Genomic DNA, 18,532 nt, shown 5'->3' on the forward strand with positions numbered 1-18,532 from the left:
ACTATCAGTTTCCAAATTTTAAAAGAGCAACTTATTCCAGGAGCCATTTTATGTTCCCATTTGTGAGAGCCAAAACAGATTTAGATTACCTTTGAGGGGAGTAACTACAGTTAAAGGTGGAGGGAAGAGTGAAATCAGCCTAAAACACAGAAAACAGGGCTTCGTAGAAAATAACATGTTTCTCAGTTTTACCCTTTCTTCCCCAAATCAAAAAACTGTGACAGAAATTTCTGTAATTAACAAAGGCTGCAGTCTTTGAGGTTGCTGTCTGATGATAATAAGAGCTATGGCAATTGGGTGGTTGAAATGAACTCCAAATTAGGTGCTCATTTGTGGAGATTTTATAGAATTTTTATGAAGAACTTTTAAAGAAAGTCTATTGAGATGTAAAGTCTAGGGGAAGATTAAGTCAAGACAGAAAGGAGGAATTGGCAGTGGGTGCATCCAGCCACCTTTTCTGCTGGTTATAAAGGGAGGAGGGAGTCCCATTTGATGACCCAAAAGGCTATGCTGGGAATTGTGGGACTTGCATGGACAAAAGCCATGTATATAATCATGTGAGACTGAGTGAAAGGGGGACATGGAAGAAGAGTTGAATGTATACCCTGCCCTTCACTTGGAGTCTCAGAGCAGCTTACAATTACCTTCCCTTCCTCTCCCCACAACAGACACCATGTGAGGTAATTGGGGATGAGAGAGCTTTGAGAGCACTGCTCTTGAGAGAACAGTGCTGAGAGAACTGTGACTGACACAAGGTCACCCAGCTGGCTTCCTGTGGAGGATTGAGGAAATGAACCTGGTTCTCCAGATTGGAGTCTACCACTCTTAACTGGCTCTCAGGGCAGATGCACAGGATAACTGTGACCAAAGTGATTCCAATCCTTCTGGATTGACTGCCAAGGAAATCAAAAGTAAGCTGAGTGTGAGGAAAACCCTGCAATTCTGAAAGAATTATGCCAACAGTGTATCAATGTATATAAAAAACCCTGTGAACTTCTGCAATATATAACATTCTTTATTTCTTTATAGGCTGTTTGTGAGCCTTAATTAAAAAAAATATGTGTAATGTCCTGAGTGCAGTGAAACAAATGATCTCACCATATTTGCAAGGAGTTTAAACTGTGCAGAATATTTGTTTTATGCAATGTGTAAACCTTGTTTTTAGTATAGTTACCAAGAACTACCAGCATGCACTGGCCTTGGTCTTCGCTGTGAAGGAGATCAATGACAACCCCAAGATTTTACCAAACATCAGCCTTGGTTTCCATGTCGGTGATGGTTACTTCAACGCAAGGATGACTTATCAGAGCACCATGAACCTCCTGTTCAACTCCAAAAGCATCATCCCCAACTACAGTTGTGATACACAGAAGATGATGTTATCAGTTGTTGGTGGAATTGATTCTGAAACTTCCTTGTACATGGCCAATACTTTAAGTACATACAAGATTCCTCAGGTAAGATGTGTTTTTGAGATATGTAGTTATTTCACAACTTTGACACCTGTTCCATTCTACTCCTAAAAATACATTTAGGGAACAAAGAATGAAAAATACATTTAGGGAACAAAGAATGAAAAATATGAAAATTAGCCACAAAATAGGCAGAAGGAACAGTCCTAAACAAATTCTATAAGTAAGCCCCCTTTGAACCTGGAGGCGGGGCTATTGTGTGGCAGAGTGGTCACGTGCCAGAGCCTCTCCGGGTCTCACCAGCCTTTGGAGTCTTTTTAGGGGACTTTCTTGGCATTTCTGGACCTCTCCAGATTTGACAAGTGTCCACCAGATCCTCAGGAGCAGGAACTAGGAGCAGAAGACTTAAACTGAGCCCTCCATCTCCGAAGGACGAACCATGGAAGTCCATGGCTGGAAAGCCTCACAACCCCCAAAATAAGAGCCTTCACACCTCACCACAATCATCTTGGAGTGATTACTCTGTGAGTAATCTCTTCTCCTTTTTACAATCATCAAACTCATAAAAGGCCACTGGATTGCCCCCATAAATCTTTTCCCAGAGACAAAACTTTTTGAGCAGCGCAGCAGAGTTTGGGAAATTTTTCATCGGAGGATCGGGGCTTAATAAATCACTGAAATCTATCTGCTACTTGGAAAACATCTATACAGAGATTTATGCTTAATGAGTTTTTTGTTAGGGAAAAGAAATCCATGCTGGGTTTTTTTTTTTTTCTGCCTGCGTAGTTGAGCATTGACTGTTGTTTACAGACTGTCTGCTAGGGAGCGAAATGGCTCTTTTGACTGAGGTTGAAGAGAGAGTCTGTTCGATAGAGAGAGAGATATTGCAGCTGTCAGATGACTTCTGGGATAACTGGAAAATGCAATTAGCAGATAACATTACAACTGCAGTCTTAGGGACACTGGAAGAGATCTTTGCTGGAACTGAGAACCAGGAGATCAAATTACCAGATGCACAAAATCAGATGAGGTCAGATGTTACACAAAATGTAAAGCAACGTGACTTGTCTCAGCACCCGACTTCTACAATGAAAGACGTATCCAGCTATTACTACTACTGTTCAAAGATTGATTACTATGGGACTGCCAGATATAGCTCAGCATTCCCAGGATTGAAGAGACAAGGTGGTCTGTGCTCTCATACAATTAAGACTTATAGAGACCAAAGACACAAAAAGGTGGATATTATGAAGAGGCATTTCCAAAAGAAGCAAGAGAAACTGAAATATTTTAAATAATCTGAAGCAGCATTCTCTGTTTATATGGATTCAACTGGCTGATGAGATAAAGATTTACTTAAACCGGAACCTCTAAACTGTTAAGAACCTCTTGTCTACCTTGTGGTTGTTCTTTTGAATAATATTGACATTTGAAATCCAACTGATTTATGAATATAACATGAAGCAATATATCTTGAATATTAATATGGTTTTAACTGATTAGTGAAAGTTCTAAATAATGGCTATTTAAGTGGAAACAATTTATTTATTGTACCTGTAATGTCTTAATTGAAGGAGATATGGGCAGTTTGAACCTTCTAGAGATGAACTGTAGGGGAAAATATAATTAATGGGGTCCTTATCTAGAGGTTCTGTAATGATTTAATTTTTTAAAATTTGCTTTTCTTGGCAGTGTTAGTGAGGCAGATGAGAGTGTGGGGAAAATATGAACTACTATGTTTAGGCCTGAAAGCTAATTTTGTCAAAATATGAAAGAAAATGTAAAGGGACTAGAATGCTAACATGGATGAAATATATACTTTAATTAGAAATGCCAATTATTCAGATATATCTGTTTCTTTCCATCTTTATTTTTTCTTTTTTATAGAAAATAGATAAATAATAGTATATTATAGATAAAATGAAATATAGCAGATAGGATATAGTTAAATTAGTCATCGGGAATAGATTTTTGCTTTAAAGGTATATGTAATGGAATATAACCAAAATAAGGGGGGAAATGGTAATTTGCTTGTAAACATGATGATGTGAGCGAGATTTTTGGCTAGATATGTTAAAATGCACTACTCTTTTTTCTTTTCTGTAACACTTATAAAACTAATACAATTTGCCCACACATGGGCAATTTAAAAAAATAAAGAAAAAGAAGTAACCCCCCTTCCTCGGTTTATTCAATGGAGCTTGCTCCTAGAAAAGTGTCCCTAGGATTCCCCCAGGCTTTCTGTGTTTTTTAAGCAAAAACAGTTTTAAAATGCGGATCTAATCATTCTTTCATAGTATGTTACAACATTTGCTTCTAGTCACCGATCTTGAAATGGGAAAACAAGAGAGAGAGTCATTAACATATCTAACCCGATCTGACTGTCCATTTATTCTTCGTTAGGTTACCTACTGCTTCTTTTGTCCAGAACTGAGGGAGAAAACCCAACAACTTTCCATTTACCAAATGGCCCCCAGTGAAAGAAATCAGTACATTGGGATGGTACAGCTTCTTCTGCATTTCCGGTGGATATGGGTTGGCATAATTGCAGTCAATAATAGCCAAGGGGATATGTTTGTGCAGATATTAATGGCACTCCTGTCTGAGAATGGTATCTGCCCTGCTTTCATTGATAGGCTTCCAACTGCCACTTCAACTGTAGACATGATAGATGTTTTCTACTTGTCAAGATCCAAAGACAGTCTGTCTTCTTTCCTAACCCATATCAAGGTCAAGGTATATGTTATAAATGGAGATACTCATACTATGACTTCATTGAAATGGTTCCTATACATTGCACAAATGGAAGTTATAACTGAGGCAATCATGGGCAAGGTATGGATTATGACAGCCCAATGGGATTTCTCATTACATACCTTCGACAGGCTTTTGAACATAGAAGTTTTCCATGGTTCTTTATCTGTTACAGTTAAATCCAGAGAGGTGGTTGAGTTTCAAAAATTCCTTTGCATTGTAACTCCTCACTGGCAAAAAGAAGATGGCTTTATCCGGGTCTTCTGGGAACAGGCATTTAAATGTTCACTGTCAGATTCCAAACTGGATAAAGATATAACACAGAGATGCACTGGGGAGGAGAAGCTGGAGAGCCTCCCAGGTCCTTTTTTTGAAATGAGCATGACTGCCCAAAGCTACTGCATCTACAATGCTGTCCATGCCATAGCACATGCCTTACATACCTTGTGTGAATCCAGACAGAAATACAGGAGAATGGCTTGGGGTGGAGACCTCCTGAAGGTTTCAGATCAACAATCTTGGCAGGTAACTTTCTAGGTCTATTGAAGCTCTATTATTAGTACTGAACGCGTAAAAAGATGGTGTTCAAAGAGTACACCATTTCCTCATAAGAACAGGGGTGGTTTACACTTTTATTTCTTTAGTGTTCCTAGGTCCAGCTGCATTTCCTTTATCCTCTTTTTGTTAATACTTACAAATTTAATATTATTACTTGTTGAGGAGGATAAGTCATAATGCAAGTCTCCAGCTTTATCAATTATCTCCATCCTTCCTTCTTGTGGCCCCCAACAAGCATCTGGGACTTTCTTCTAAGCTTTTGTGATAGTGATTTTCTAATCCTACCCAAAAGTCCACCTTTACATATCTAAGACCAAGGATGTGTAACTGGAATGAACATGTGTCTGTGACAATGTTTATCTGGACTATTCCCATGACAAAGTGTTTCTGATATTGAAGTTTTGCAAGAGCAGTTTTCCATAAAATAATGTGCAGTGTGTTCAGGTCAAATAAAAACAAGCATGAGATATTGCAGGACGTCATTGTTAATGAGTGCATTTGTAAAGCTGGACATTAGACTTACAGGGATACCAAGACTCTGCCAGGGTGGAGGAGAGAATGATAGAATCATAAGAGTTGGAAGGAGCCATACAGGCCATCTAGTCCAACCCCCAGCTCAATGCAGGCTCAGCCTAAAGCATCTCTGACAAATGTTCATTCAACTGGTGCTTGGAGACTGTCAGTGAGGAGGAGCTCACCACCTCCCTAGGTAGCTGATTCAACTGCTGAACTACTCTTACTGGTGGGGGGAAACCCTAATATCCAGCCAGTACCTTTCCACCCATAAATTTAAACCCATTGTTGTGAATCATATCCCCTGCTGGAAAACAGGAACAGTTACCTGCCTTCCTCTAGATGAAAGTCTTTCAGATACTTAAAGAGAGTAATCATGTCCTCTCTCAACTTCCTCTTCTCCAGACTGAACATTCACAATTCCCTCAGCCTTTAATTTTATCTGATCTACCTAATCATCTTTGTCACCCTCCTCTGCACCCACAACATTCTGTCCACATCTTTTTTGAAGTGAGTTCTCCAGAACTGCACACAGTACACCAGGTGTGGCCTGCCCAATGCAGTGCACAGAAGAACTATGATATCTTGTGATCTGGATGTTATGCCTCTGTTGATAAACTCCAAGACTGCATTAGCTTTTTTTGCTGCTTCATCACGCAGACTACTTATTTTTCATTTAGTCCACCCATATCCCCACTTTTGTTCACATACACTGCTATCCAGAAGTGTGTCTTCCATTCAGTATGCCTGTTTCTCATTTTTGTAACCAAGATATAGATCTCTGCACTTATCCTTGTTGAATTGCATCTTATTCATATCCACCCACATCCCCAGTGTGTTCTGTTCTCATTGAATTCTATGTCTATCTTCTGGACTGTGTACTACTACTCCCAATTTGGTGTTATATGCAAATTTAATGAGTAGTCCTTCCACTTCCTCATCCAGATCATTTATAAAAATATTGAAAACCAAGCAATTTGTCACCCCACTGGATACCTCCTCCAATCAGAGGATATACCAATGACAACTACTCTTTGGGTGTGGTTTTCCAGCCAGGAACCCTGTCAGAAGATAGGGATGGGAACGAAACACATTTTTGCAGTTTGGTTTGTGGCTAACCGATGGACCAAACCACGAACCTACACAAACAGATTTGCTAGTTCATGAACCAAACCCATTTGTATAGGTTTGTGAGCTGGTCTGAACCAATTAATCCTCCAGTTTTGTTCCCCGCCACATCAAAGCAGGGGGGAGCAAAACCAGAAGATTAAATATGGGAGTAAAGTGGCTCCCAGTGTTCCCTCTAAACTGGGTTAGTGTGAGCTAGCTCATAGGTTTTTAGCCTCCGGCGCACACATTTAGCCTCCGGCGCACAAATTTATTGTTAAAGTCAACTACAAGCTCACTCAATCATTTTACATAAAAACATTTGAATAAGAAATATGAGATAAAACCAACAATGACATACTTCAATTTAAAAATCTGTGACTATAGCATAGAGATAAAATAAGACATTTGTGTATAATTTAGATAAAATATTAGAAAATCTCATTGCCATGCATTTTATGCTCCTTGTAAACCTGGGCACAAAATCTAGCCAGCTCCAGGTTGGGAAATTCCTGGAGATTTGAGGGGTGGAGCCTGGAGAGGCTGAGGTTTGAGGAGGGGTGGGACCTCAGACAGGTACATTGTCAAAGACTCCACACTCCAAACCAGCCATTCTCTCATGGGGAACCATTAGTGCCAATCTCCAGGGGAGGGATAGAGATTATGCAGAATTACAACTGCTCTTCAGAGGCAGCGTTCAGTTACCTGGAGAAAACGGTGGACTCTGTGTCATTTTACCCTGCTGAGGTTGCCACACCAAATTTACACTAAGTGCCCAAGGCTGGGGCACTCTCCCAGAGCCTCTTTCTAGAGCTTGTTGTAGTGATTTCCACAACGGGCCTTATGCCTAGTTAAATAATAATTTTGCTATGTTATTAGTAAATTACTTCATTACTATATAAAAGTGGCCTTATGAAGAGGGCTTTAATGCTCTTGAGTGTAAAGGCTTGGAAGGGAGAATACAGGAAATAAAAGTGACCATTTTGTTATCAACAAACTTTATTCAGAAGGCAAAACAATAACAACAGAAATGTAAATTAAACTCTATATAGAAACATTTTAAAATAAAATTAATTACTTTCCATTCGTCAGCCTTTGGAATGTTGGAATGAAGTAATTTCTAAAGTAAAGATAGAAAGGCATAAAATTAAATTATGTATAGACTGTCTAGTATACATTGCTTTTGAAGACCTATATGGCTTAAATTCTTCAAACGATTAATATTATTTACTTATTTTGTTTTTAACGTCATAACATAAAACCATAAGATAACATTGTCCCTATTGCTTCCCCCCCCTTTTCCACATGTGTTTTGCTCCCCCTGGGACTACTAGAGACAGCAAAGCACATGGGGGGGGGATCCTGAAGCAATAGGGACGAACCAGTGACAAAAATGACAGTGTGGAAGTGGCCCATCTGACCCATTAGCCTTGTCATGTTCTAACACAAAGCTTTAAAAGCAGCATCAGAACCAGTAATGTCAATTTTCTGTTTCTTACAGGGTGGTGTGAAATGAGCCCCCATCTGTTTCCATTTACAGTCATTTTGGGGTTCTTTTGGATTTACCGCATGTGATGGGTGGGTTTGATGATCCTGTAATATGGGGCTGTTGCATGGGCTGCTATGCCGTGGCTTTGCAGACAGATTCACAGGCAGAGAAGGTGGGCTTTTCAGATTGGTGGCCCAAACTGGGACCTTGCAGGACCCAGCTCTGGTTTGAGGCTCTTTGCAGAGAGTTCTGCTCTGTTAGTAGAGAAAAATGAAATTAAATTCCTTGGAGATGTAATTGTTAACACACACCACCCACACAAAACTGTGAAAACACCACAAAACCCTGTACATTCAAATATTTTTACCAGTCTGAGTGTGTTTGTGTCTCATAGCTTCCCATAAACGTTGAAGAGTTGCCTTTCCTCCTTTAGATTTGTGACCCTGGGGCTTGGGAGTATACAGTTTATCACCACCATTTTGGATACTGCCATCCTGACCTAAATAGGAACACAGCCATCAGCAGAAACTTCTTCTTCTTCTCCTAAATAAGTAGTCAGTTTAAAAATAAAGACCTAACACCCATAAACAAAGAGTGAAATAATGATCTGTTTTTAAAATAATGACAGCATTGGCTAACATTGAGTTTGGGTGGGGGAATCCCCCACAAAAATGTGATCTGTAGCAAATTCACCAGCTATTTCCTTACTGAAAGCATGGCCTAAAAAAGGCAAATAATTTTTTTAAAATACAAGGTATTTTTTCATGTGGGCTTTTTTCTGTGTGGGTTTTTATGTCTATGGGCTTTTTTCCACGTGGGCATTTTTCTGTGTGGGCATTTTTCAACGTGGGCTTTTGTCCTGTGAGCATTTATATCCGTGGGCTTTTTTCCTGGGTTCTTTTTTCTTGTCACCATTAAAACCTTAAAACCACAGCTGCCTGACTGGAACCGCTTTGGCAGCATATATACTAAAATTGGAAGAATACAGAGAAAATTAGCATGGCCCCTGTGCAAGGATGACACACAGATTTGTGACACACATCTATATACTAATACTGAAGTCGCCCCCTAGTGTGCGGATACCTTCGGCGGGGAGGTGGGGGAACCAGTGAGGCCCAGGCGACTGCAGCCACTTGGCCCTCGCTTCAGCGGGGAGGTGGGGGAACCAGCGAGGCCCGGTCGACTGCAGCCGCTCAACCCTCGCTTCACCAGGGGTGGGGGAACCAGTGAGGCCCGGGCGGCTGCAGCCGCTCGGCCCTCGCTTTGGTGGCGGCGGGGTGGGGGAGACCAGCAAGGCCCGACGGCTGCAGCCGCTCGGGCCTCGCTTCTTCGGCGGCAGGGGGGGGCCTCGCTTCGGCGGCTGCAGCTGCTTGGGCCTCACTTCGGCAGCTGCAGCCGCTCGGGCCTCGCTCCGGTGGCGAGGGGGAATCAAGTGGGGGGTGGAGGGGAGGGGTTGAGGAGACAGGGGAACCGGCAGGATGGGGGGAACTTACCTCCTCCTGCTGCTTCCTCCTGGAGCTCCCTCCCCCCCACGAGTATCGCGGGTCCGCCCCTTGTATAAATGTAATTGATGAAATCAGTTTCAATTCAATTAATTATTCTTGTAACAATTGAGAACTTCAGTTGTTTTTCCACCAAATCACATCAGATATTGCTTTCAAGGCTTACAGAGTATGCAAAATACATGATAAGCTGCAAATGATAATGTTCCAGCTTTTCATTATTAAAGTTAATTTCATTTTTAGAGTTAATATTCACAAGGAAAAAAAATGCCCTAACTGGTTAAAACCCAGTTCTTGAAAAAATGTTTTCTGAAAAAATGGGAGAAGTACCTATTTTTATTACCTTCTCTCTGTGCCTCTGTCGATCTAGCTTCACCCTTTCCTGAGGAGTGTCTCCTTTAACAACAGTGCTGGAGACCCCATTCACTTCAATGAAGAAGGTGAACTAGAAACTGGATTTGAAGTTATAAACTGGGTTACTTTTCCTAACCAAAGTTTTCGAAGAGTAAAAGTTGGAAGGATGGACCCACAAGCTTCACTGGGCACTGTGTTCAGCCTTAATGAGGAATTCATCACATGGCACAGGATGTTTAATCAGGTGGGATCACGCTAAAGGTAGTGGCAAAAACTGTCTTGTAATAGTGCAAAAGATTTTCCTATCTATCCCAATTTTATCTGCTGTTGTTAGCAGCTACTCTTAAGGGTGTCAGATGGCTGACTGTTTCACTGGAGATGTCAGGGACTGGACCCTGGACCTTCTATATCTAAATCACATGTTCTACTAGTGAGTTATGGCCTTTCCAGAGGTCATTTCGGGGGGGGATCGCGGGGGATCACACTTCCCCCGGGTGAGGTGCGAGGGGGCGGGGCACATGATGAAGCCCCACCCCTTGCTTCCGGCTGCCCCGCTTCCGGCCCTCATTCAGCCAGGAGGAGGCAGGAGAAGAGGGAGGGTAAATTCCTCCCCCCCCGCCTCTCCCCACCCCTGCCTGGGGCCAGGGAGGGCCTTGGCGGGGCTTCCTCACATTCCTGCCGGCCTTGCAGGTCCACCGCCGGGCCCCTGATATCAGGGGGTGTGGCATATGCTAATGAGTTATGCTAATGAGTTCCCCTAGCTCTTTTCCTATGAAACTACCCCTGGGCCTTTCCACAAAGGGCTGGAGAGTAATAGATTATTATCCTTGTTGATCTCTTCTGCCCTGTTGGGTCAAAGTTTAGTGTATAGTGTTGTAGCTTGAAATTTCTCTTCCTGGCATTTCAGGTTAAAAGGAGTACTATACCAATACCTTACTGTTCCTTAACATTCTACTTTCTGTTGAGGATCTATCCTATTTCTTATACTGTGATGTGAACAAATCAAGGGGGCAGCTGGCTTGCCACAAAATTATAGGGGGGGAAACCCAGATCCAAATTTTTGTCCATTACAATTCTTTTTTTAATAATTAAATGCAGTGTCATACATGATTTTAATCCAATCACACATATGATCCATTACTAAATTGTTTTAGAATTGTCTGTTTAATTTGTTGTTAATCTTTTTATGAGTATTGTAATCTATTTTATGTGTATTGTAAAATTTTAGGCTGTTTTATGTAAGCCGCCCTGAGCCAGCCTCAGCCGGGGTAGAAATTTAATAAATCAAATCAAATCAAATTACTCACTGAAATGCTGGGCTTGTTTTTTTTATATTTGGAATCAATTCCTTTCTAATACTGTAGTGAAATCCCATTTCTGAGCATGCCTCAGCTCATGACTGTACTTTTTACACTATACTGTGCCCTGCTTGTTAACCCTCCATACAGTTTAATCTGTGTCTACAGGATTTGTCTGCTTTCCATAGTATGTTGCTAGTCATGTCAATATAGGTAGTACCAAGCCAGTCTATCACTTCCCTTGCACAGAATTCAGAAAAGAAATCTGAGTCATAATTTTGTATTCAGACACTGTCAAAACCTTATTTAGAGTACCCAATTTTATATCCCATTGAAACATAGAACAGTCTGAAACTCCTTTTATCCAAAGGCTGTTTTTCAAAGTATATTGGATTCTGATCACATACCTTAAGAAATGTCCCTTAATAAAATAAAATAAAAATTATGTGTTTCATTCATCAATCTTTAATATAACCTGGGACTTTTATGTCATCGTTTTAACAGGTAAGATGAGGTATAGTCAGGGCTACCTACATCAAGGTGAGTCCCAGGGTTCTCCCAAAATCACAATGGCTCTCCAGACTACTCAGTTCCCCTGAAAGAAATGGCATTTTTGGAGGATGGACTACATGGCATCACATCCCACAAACTCTACCTTCCTCAACCCACTGCAGGCACCATCCCAAATCTCTAGGAATTTCCCAGTTTGTTGGCAAATCGAGTAATAGTGGCACTCTTCCAGCTCAAGAATGTTCTAGTAGATTCATGCAAACAATGTCCTCCTCTCCCACTACAATGATATCATTTTCTAGCTACCTATATTTTTACAGATGAAAGCCAATGAGTAGAAAAAAGGAGTAAATATGTTATATTGTATTTATATGCATAGAGCCAACCTTTTTCTGTGTGCAATGACAACTGCCATCCAGGTTACAGCAGAAAGAAGAAGGAGGGGAAGCCATTTTGTTGTTATGATTGTGCTCGATGTCCTGAAGGGAAGATTTCAGACAAGAACGGTAGGAGAAATATTGTCCTTGCTACAAAATATTTTAAGATCACATAAATATCTTTGGATGATCTTATTTTTATGTTTTGAGTAGTTCAAGATATCTCATGAATCATGGGGAAATATAATTTGAAGAGAAACACATATGTCACTGTTGTAACATTCATGCTAAAGAAAAAAGTGTAGGTGACATTTTTGTATTCTAGAGAGTTTTATTCTGGACTATGAGTTTGATCCACCCAAGGTTGTCTTTTTTTTGGGGGGGGGATTCTCATTTTCCTCAGTTGTCCTCCTTACTACAGGCCCTGTCTCCCATAGCTTTTGCCCATTCAGGTATTTCCTTTCCCTAGATTTAATAGCCATTAGCTATTTATCCTCAAAGGCAGACTGGAAAATTAGAACAGTCTTAATAGTAGGCAGGGGGCCTCATGTTTGAGCTAATTTGACCTGACCTCTGCAGTCTTACCAGGCTGTTCAACATAGGCCCCGGTCACACGGGCAGGAAACTGCGGGGGAGAAGCGTGGCTGTTTGCCCTGGAGCAAACTACTGCGCAGTTATGCGATCAGACCTCCCGTGGAGGTCCTGTGGAGGTACTGTGGAGGTTCCATGGCAAGGGAGAGGTGCTGATCACAGGACAAGCCGGCGCGCAATAAAGAAGCGTGCGCTGCAGCAAACTGTTTTTTTGTGTGTGTACACGACAAATGCACATGCTCCGTTGGGTGCATGTGCGCATCCACAGAGACTTGGACAAAAAACACACACCTTATTTGCAAGGGGACATGGGCGGGCGCCGGATGCCACCGGAAACGCGATCAGACGCCCGCTCTTGCCCCGCAGTTTCTGGAAACTAGTACCTCCGAGGTACTAGTTTTTGGCCACACAGTTTCGGCTGGAAGCCTCAGTTGCGCCACGGGAGTGCTACGCTTCCCAGATGTGCTGGTGAGATCGCGCCCGGAAACTCCACCTGTTTTCCGTCTCACTTGTGTGGCTTCTGTTCCGTGTGACCGCAGCCATAGATGAGCAAAAGGACACTGACATAACCCCTGAAGCAAGGAGGCAGTGTTGGCCCCTCCTCTCTCCTTGTGACCATGGGGCACTTTCATGCACACTAAATAACGCTCTTTCAAGCCACTTTCAATGCATTTTACAACTGGATTTCACTGTGTAAAATGGCAAAATCCACTTGCAAATGGTCACTGAAGTGGATTGAAACTGCATTATTTAGCATGTCTGAAAGTGCATATCTAGATGGGATCACAGGAGCTGCGACTGTCAATTGTCCATTGCAGGATGGGGGCAAGTGCTAAACTCAAGCATGGAGCATCCTCTTCAGAAACACAGCAGCCCAAGCACAGACATCCCCTCTACCTACTTTACCTACATGCTATGTATACTTTTTTTTTAAAAAAATCACCATTCCCCCAAGGAGCACAGGATAATATAAATGGCTCACAACCACCCATTTTGTCCTCACAACAATCCTGTGTGGTGAGTTAGTTTCAGAGAAAGTGATAGACCCATGATCACCCCATAACCTTCATGACTTAAAGGGATTTGAATTAGGGTTGCCTGGCAACTGGCTGGAGAATTGGGGGCACAGCACCACAGGGGAAAATTTTTCAGAGATGCAGCCTCATGTACTTATGGGAAGCTCTTACTGGAGGTGACAAAGGAGAGCACTAGGAATCACCAGAAACTTTATGGATCCCCCACCAGGGTCTTGGCATGTCCTCATTTGTACCCAAATCTCTCATATCTTAGTCCAATGTTTTATAGCCACCTCCTCATAGCCACCTCTCTCTTCTCACAAAAGGAATGACCCAGATGAAAGAGAAGTGGCTGCTGAATCAGTCATTGCCTCCTGCTGCCAAAGAGATGAGGAGGTAGGGTGGACTGTTGTACTCACACCTGGGCTACCTTCAGTTTGTGGGAAAAGAGGTAAAGGCCACCAATTCCTCAATCTGAAGATGATGCTAGCAGTTGTTACATTAGAGTTCTGACAAACTTGAGGTTCTCGCATAGCCCAACTGAATTCTACTTTCCCCCATAACTGCTCCATAACTGCTCCAGACAATTGACTAAATGGATAAATCAGGCATACATATATAAATTAACAATATATATTAATAAAATTTAATCCAGTGTTCATTTAGTTTGAATCGGCAGCATCCTTATGTGTGCAGGTTTGCAAAAATTGAATGCAAACCTGTTCAACAATTGTTCACAGCTGTTTTGCATTAACCTAACAGACTGAGTGATTGGTTCATGACTAATCATCACCTTCAGACACAGTACGTTTAGCTGTGGGACACATTCATAGCATAATTCACATCATTCATAGGTGAGGTTTGTCCCCAACTATTCTAAAAGGTAATCTTAGGTGGTGATCACATACACGAGATATTGTGTGTGTGGGGGGGAAGCGAGGCTATTTCGTCCAGAGGAATTTGACCAGCAGTTGTGCGATCACACATTCCTTTGAAGCTGCAGACCGTGGATGAGATTTTTTCCCCATTTGTTCCCGATGCACTTAAATGGGGAATCAATTAATCACATCTCAGCACTGAGGGCTTCCTATGGAGTGTGCAATGATGTGCATACTGATAAGAGGGAAAAAACAACGACATAGAGTTGGGATGGCCTGATCAGACCATCCTGACTCCATGAGAGTGTGCTGGAGTGATCAGACAGGGGAAAGTCCATCCGGAACCCGTAGCAACCTGTTTGCTACTGGACTTTTCCTGGTGTCTTTTTACCCCGCTTTTGCGGTGGAGCAAAACGGGTTGCCGATGGGTGCACGGTGCTTCCCAAATGTTCACGCCCTTTAAATCCACCTGTCATTAGTGCCTATGGCACAGCTAATTGTGTGTGTGATTGTGCTCTTAGAAGGTTTATGCTAAACTATCATGACAATAACCTGTGGGGATATAAATCCACCGCACCAGCATAATATTGCCATCCACTTGAACAATTTTGGAAGCAATTCTGTATGCAGCAAGTGAAAGTTATGCCTCAAAATGAGGATCCAATTAAAGCAAATGACTGGCGTGTTGGTGACCTGGGAAACCTACTGATCCACTGTGAATTTTAAACTCAGGCAAGAAGCTGCAATGGAAATCATTGCATCATACCAGCAAGAAAAGTCACTCATTCCTCAGAAAAAGAACTAAGGATCAGTTACAAAAAGCAACCATAAAAAGTCAGCTCTTCACAACTGACTTCACAACAGAAACAAAGAATCCTTCCATCAGTTATTTTTCCCCCAACTACTTCCCATCATGGTTTTACCCTATTAATTCTGTCTTGGTTAAAGTTTCTCTGTTTATAATATGCATAACTTTGTAATAATGATATTTCAAAGGATGCAGACTTAAATTTCACTGGATGGTTAATAATGCATGTGAACAGAAAAATAAAACTTTTGAGAAATCAAACAGAATATTTTTCTGTTGTGCAGACATGGATGATTGTTTCAAATGCTCAGATGATGAACATCCAAGCAAAGGCCAAGATCAATGCCTTCTGAAGGCTTTAAACTTCCTGTCTTACGATGAACCTTTGGGGATCACTTTAACTTCTTTGGTGGCATCAACATCTGTCATCACAGCTATAGTACTTGGAATCTTCATTAAACATCGCAACACCCCCATTGTCAAAGCCAACAACCAGCATCTCACCTATTGTCTACTTATCTCTCTCCTGCTCTGCTTCCTCTGCTCATTGCTATTCATAGGCCGGCCTCAGATACTGACCTGCCTTCTACGTCAAGTATTCTTTAGCATAATATTTTCAGTGGCTATTTCTTCCTTGCTGGCAAAAACCATCACTGTGGTTCTGGCTTTCATGGCCACTAAGCCAGGAAGCCAGATAAGGAATTGGGTGGGGAAGAGACTGGCATTCTCCATTGTTCTTTCCTGTAGCATTATTCAAGCAGGAATTTGTAGTCTATGGCTTTACACAGCTCCTCCATTCCCAAATGTGGACACCCATTCAAAGTTTAAGGAAAAAGTTATAGAATGTAACGAAGGATCAGTTGTTATGTTTTACTGTGTTCTGGGGTATATGGGGTTCTTGGCAAATGTGACCTTGGTTGTGGCCTTTTTTGCTCGCAAGCTGCCCAGCACATTTAATGAAGCCAAGTACATCACTTTCAGCATGCTGGTGTTTTGCAGTGTTTGGCTGTCCTTCGTGCCGACTTATCTGAGCACAAAGGGGAAATACATGGTGGCTGTGGAGATCTTCTCCATCCTGTCCTCTACTGCTGGTTTACTTGGTTGTGTGTTTTCTCCAAAATGTTACATAATTATTCTGAGGCCTGAGTTGAATAGCAAGGAACACCTACTGATAAGAAACAGGAATCAGGTGGAGGAATTCTAATCAGGTCTCTTTGAAAGTAAGTCCCATTTTATCCAAAAGAGTTTAGTCACAGGAGTGCATTCTTAGGACTGCAACCTAAGTCTTTATTATTTCCACAATTTGATACTTCTTGATTCTGCTGATGACATAGATCTGGAAGCAAATATGTAAAAAGATATTTAAATTCTAGTGACTCTGTCCTGTCTCTTTAGATCAATTAAAGGCTATCATTCATCAATTAATTCATTACATCTGCTTGACCTGCTCATCAACCCCAATGCTTCCTGAGCTCACCATATATAATAGTAGTTAGACTATAAAGCAAAAATGCAGGGAGGGCTGGGGTCTGTGGGGATTTCTTGGACCAAGATGTTCCCATTCATTTTGTTGTTGGCACTGCAACTCCTACAATCACTCAGAAGCCAGTGCTCAATTCCGAGGCTTTATTTTTGTGATTTATGCCTACCACAATCAATTGTAGAATCCAAGTAGTGTGTGTGTGGGGGGGGGGTGCAGAGATATTTTGGTCAGAATGTTCTAGTTTTATTTATTTTGTGCACAGCAACTTCCATCACCATCCTGAAGCTACAGATCAGTTCTGAGGTTCCTAGTTTTAGTTTGGATGAGTTCTGCCTGCCTTGGACAACCATATCTTCCAAGCAGGGGGTGGGGGTTTCTGGGGATTGTAGGGGTCAGGATGTTCTAATTCCCTTTATTTTTGGCACTGTGACTCCCATCATCATCCTAAAGTGCATAGCCAATTTTTGAACCACTGTCCTTATTTTCCGGTGATTTATGCTTGTTACAGTAAGCCTTCATTTCCATTACAAAGAGTATTGGGGAGGGGGTCTGCAGGTAACGTGAACCGGAAGGTCCCATTTTGCTTCATTTTTGGCATGGCAATTCTGACTCCTGTGCACTATAACTACAAACTCTGCAGCTCACTGCACTTGCAATATTTAATGGTAGTTTGAATACTGAATGAGCAATTCTGCCACCTACAAAAAGAGCTGCAGCAAAACTAAAGGAAGCAACAGCCAGACTGACCATCTTTTGTTGGAGAGCCATGGGCAAAATTAGATTTAGTGACTACCTAAATGTAGGCAAAGGTCAGACCTCCTTTTTAGACATCAAAGGGTGTGTGTGTGTGTGATATTTTCATGGGAACACTAGACATCCAGTCGTTAGGGTTTAAACTGAGGGGGGACAGTTAATTTGTATTCACTACTTCAGCAGCATGGGATGATTCAAACAGCAGTATGTCTTTCCTAAAATTTGAACATATGATCTCAGATCATTCCAGCAGTCACTAAGTACAACGTGTCAGTTCTCACACTTCAGCTGTAGCTCAGGCTGCTTCCTTCAAAGACTCAGAAACCTCCTTTTTCAGACAGACTGCTCTCTGCCTTCTCTAACTGTCTTCAACTGCCAGCCTTTCCCAAACTTCTGTCAGCTCCCACTGGCTGTTTCTCAGGAAGGCAAAACTGTACCTGACCATCACTCCATCCTACATCCTCAGAAGAGGATTTCAACTGAACAATTTCCTGTAAATACATTTAAAGTATACTTAAAGGAGGAAAGAAGAGAGGGAAAAAAGGGATGTGCAAACAGGTAGGAAAAGGAAATAAACCCAACTGAACCCAGTGAGATTTACTTCTCCTTCATTGCTGACCTTCAGCATTGTAAACCAGAGAGAGGGACCCTACAATCCCATGCATATTGGGGAAGGCAGTGAAGGGACTCACCAGTGCTTAAAAGAACAGAATCAGATAAAAACAAACAAACATAGAAACAGGCATCTCCTTTGTGACTACATGGAGCATCCATGTAGAAAAAGCTGCCTCCATTATAAGAAACACTTAGCTTGCTATTTCCCAATATTCTACCATACCCTTGAGGGAGGGGATTTCTTTTTTTTGTATGTGTGTTTGCTTTGCATCCCAAAAAAAAAAGGCACAGGTTAAACTTGATGATGGATGGACTTGTTGTCTGGAGTAAATGACCTTTTGGCCTTTTCCAGCTTTATGATGCTTCATTTAACAACCCTTTTGTTACTCGAACTGCCTTATTTACGACAGTTGGAAACTAAATTTAACGTGAGCTCTGGCCAAAGTTTACAGAGGTCGTGTCTGAATGCAGTGTTCCAGTGATGGAGACGAGACGGGTATTTTTTCCAAAACAA

At 41.7% G+C, this 18,532-nt stretch overlaps 1 protein-coding gene across 1 annotated transcript; it reads left to right on the forward strand.

The window, feature by feature from the left end:
- Positions 1-3,878: 3,878 nt before the first annotated feature.
- LOC107112079 (vomeronasal type-2 receptor 26-like) lies at positions 3,879-16,371 on the forward strand. The gene is made up of 4 exons (XM_015413148.1): positions 3,879-4,691; positions 9,706-9,933; positions 11,877-12,003; positions 15,452-16,371. Exons 1-4 carry the CDS (start codon positions 3,879-3,881, stop codon positions 16,369-16,371), a joined length of 2,088 nt encoding a protein of 695 aa, XP_015268634.1.
- The last annotated feature ends 2,161 nt before the right edge of the window (positions 16,372-18,532 follow it).

This window comes from Gekko japonicus, unplaced genomic scaffold (assembly GCF_001447785.1).
Source record: "Gekko japonicus isolate JY-2015 unplaced genomic scaffold, Gekko_japonicus_V1.1 scaffold4612, whole genome shotgun sequence".
Taxonomy (NCBI): domain Eukaryota; kingdom Metazoa; phylum Chordata; class Lepidosauria; order Squamata; family Gekkonidae; genus Gekko; species Gekko japonicus.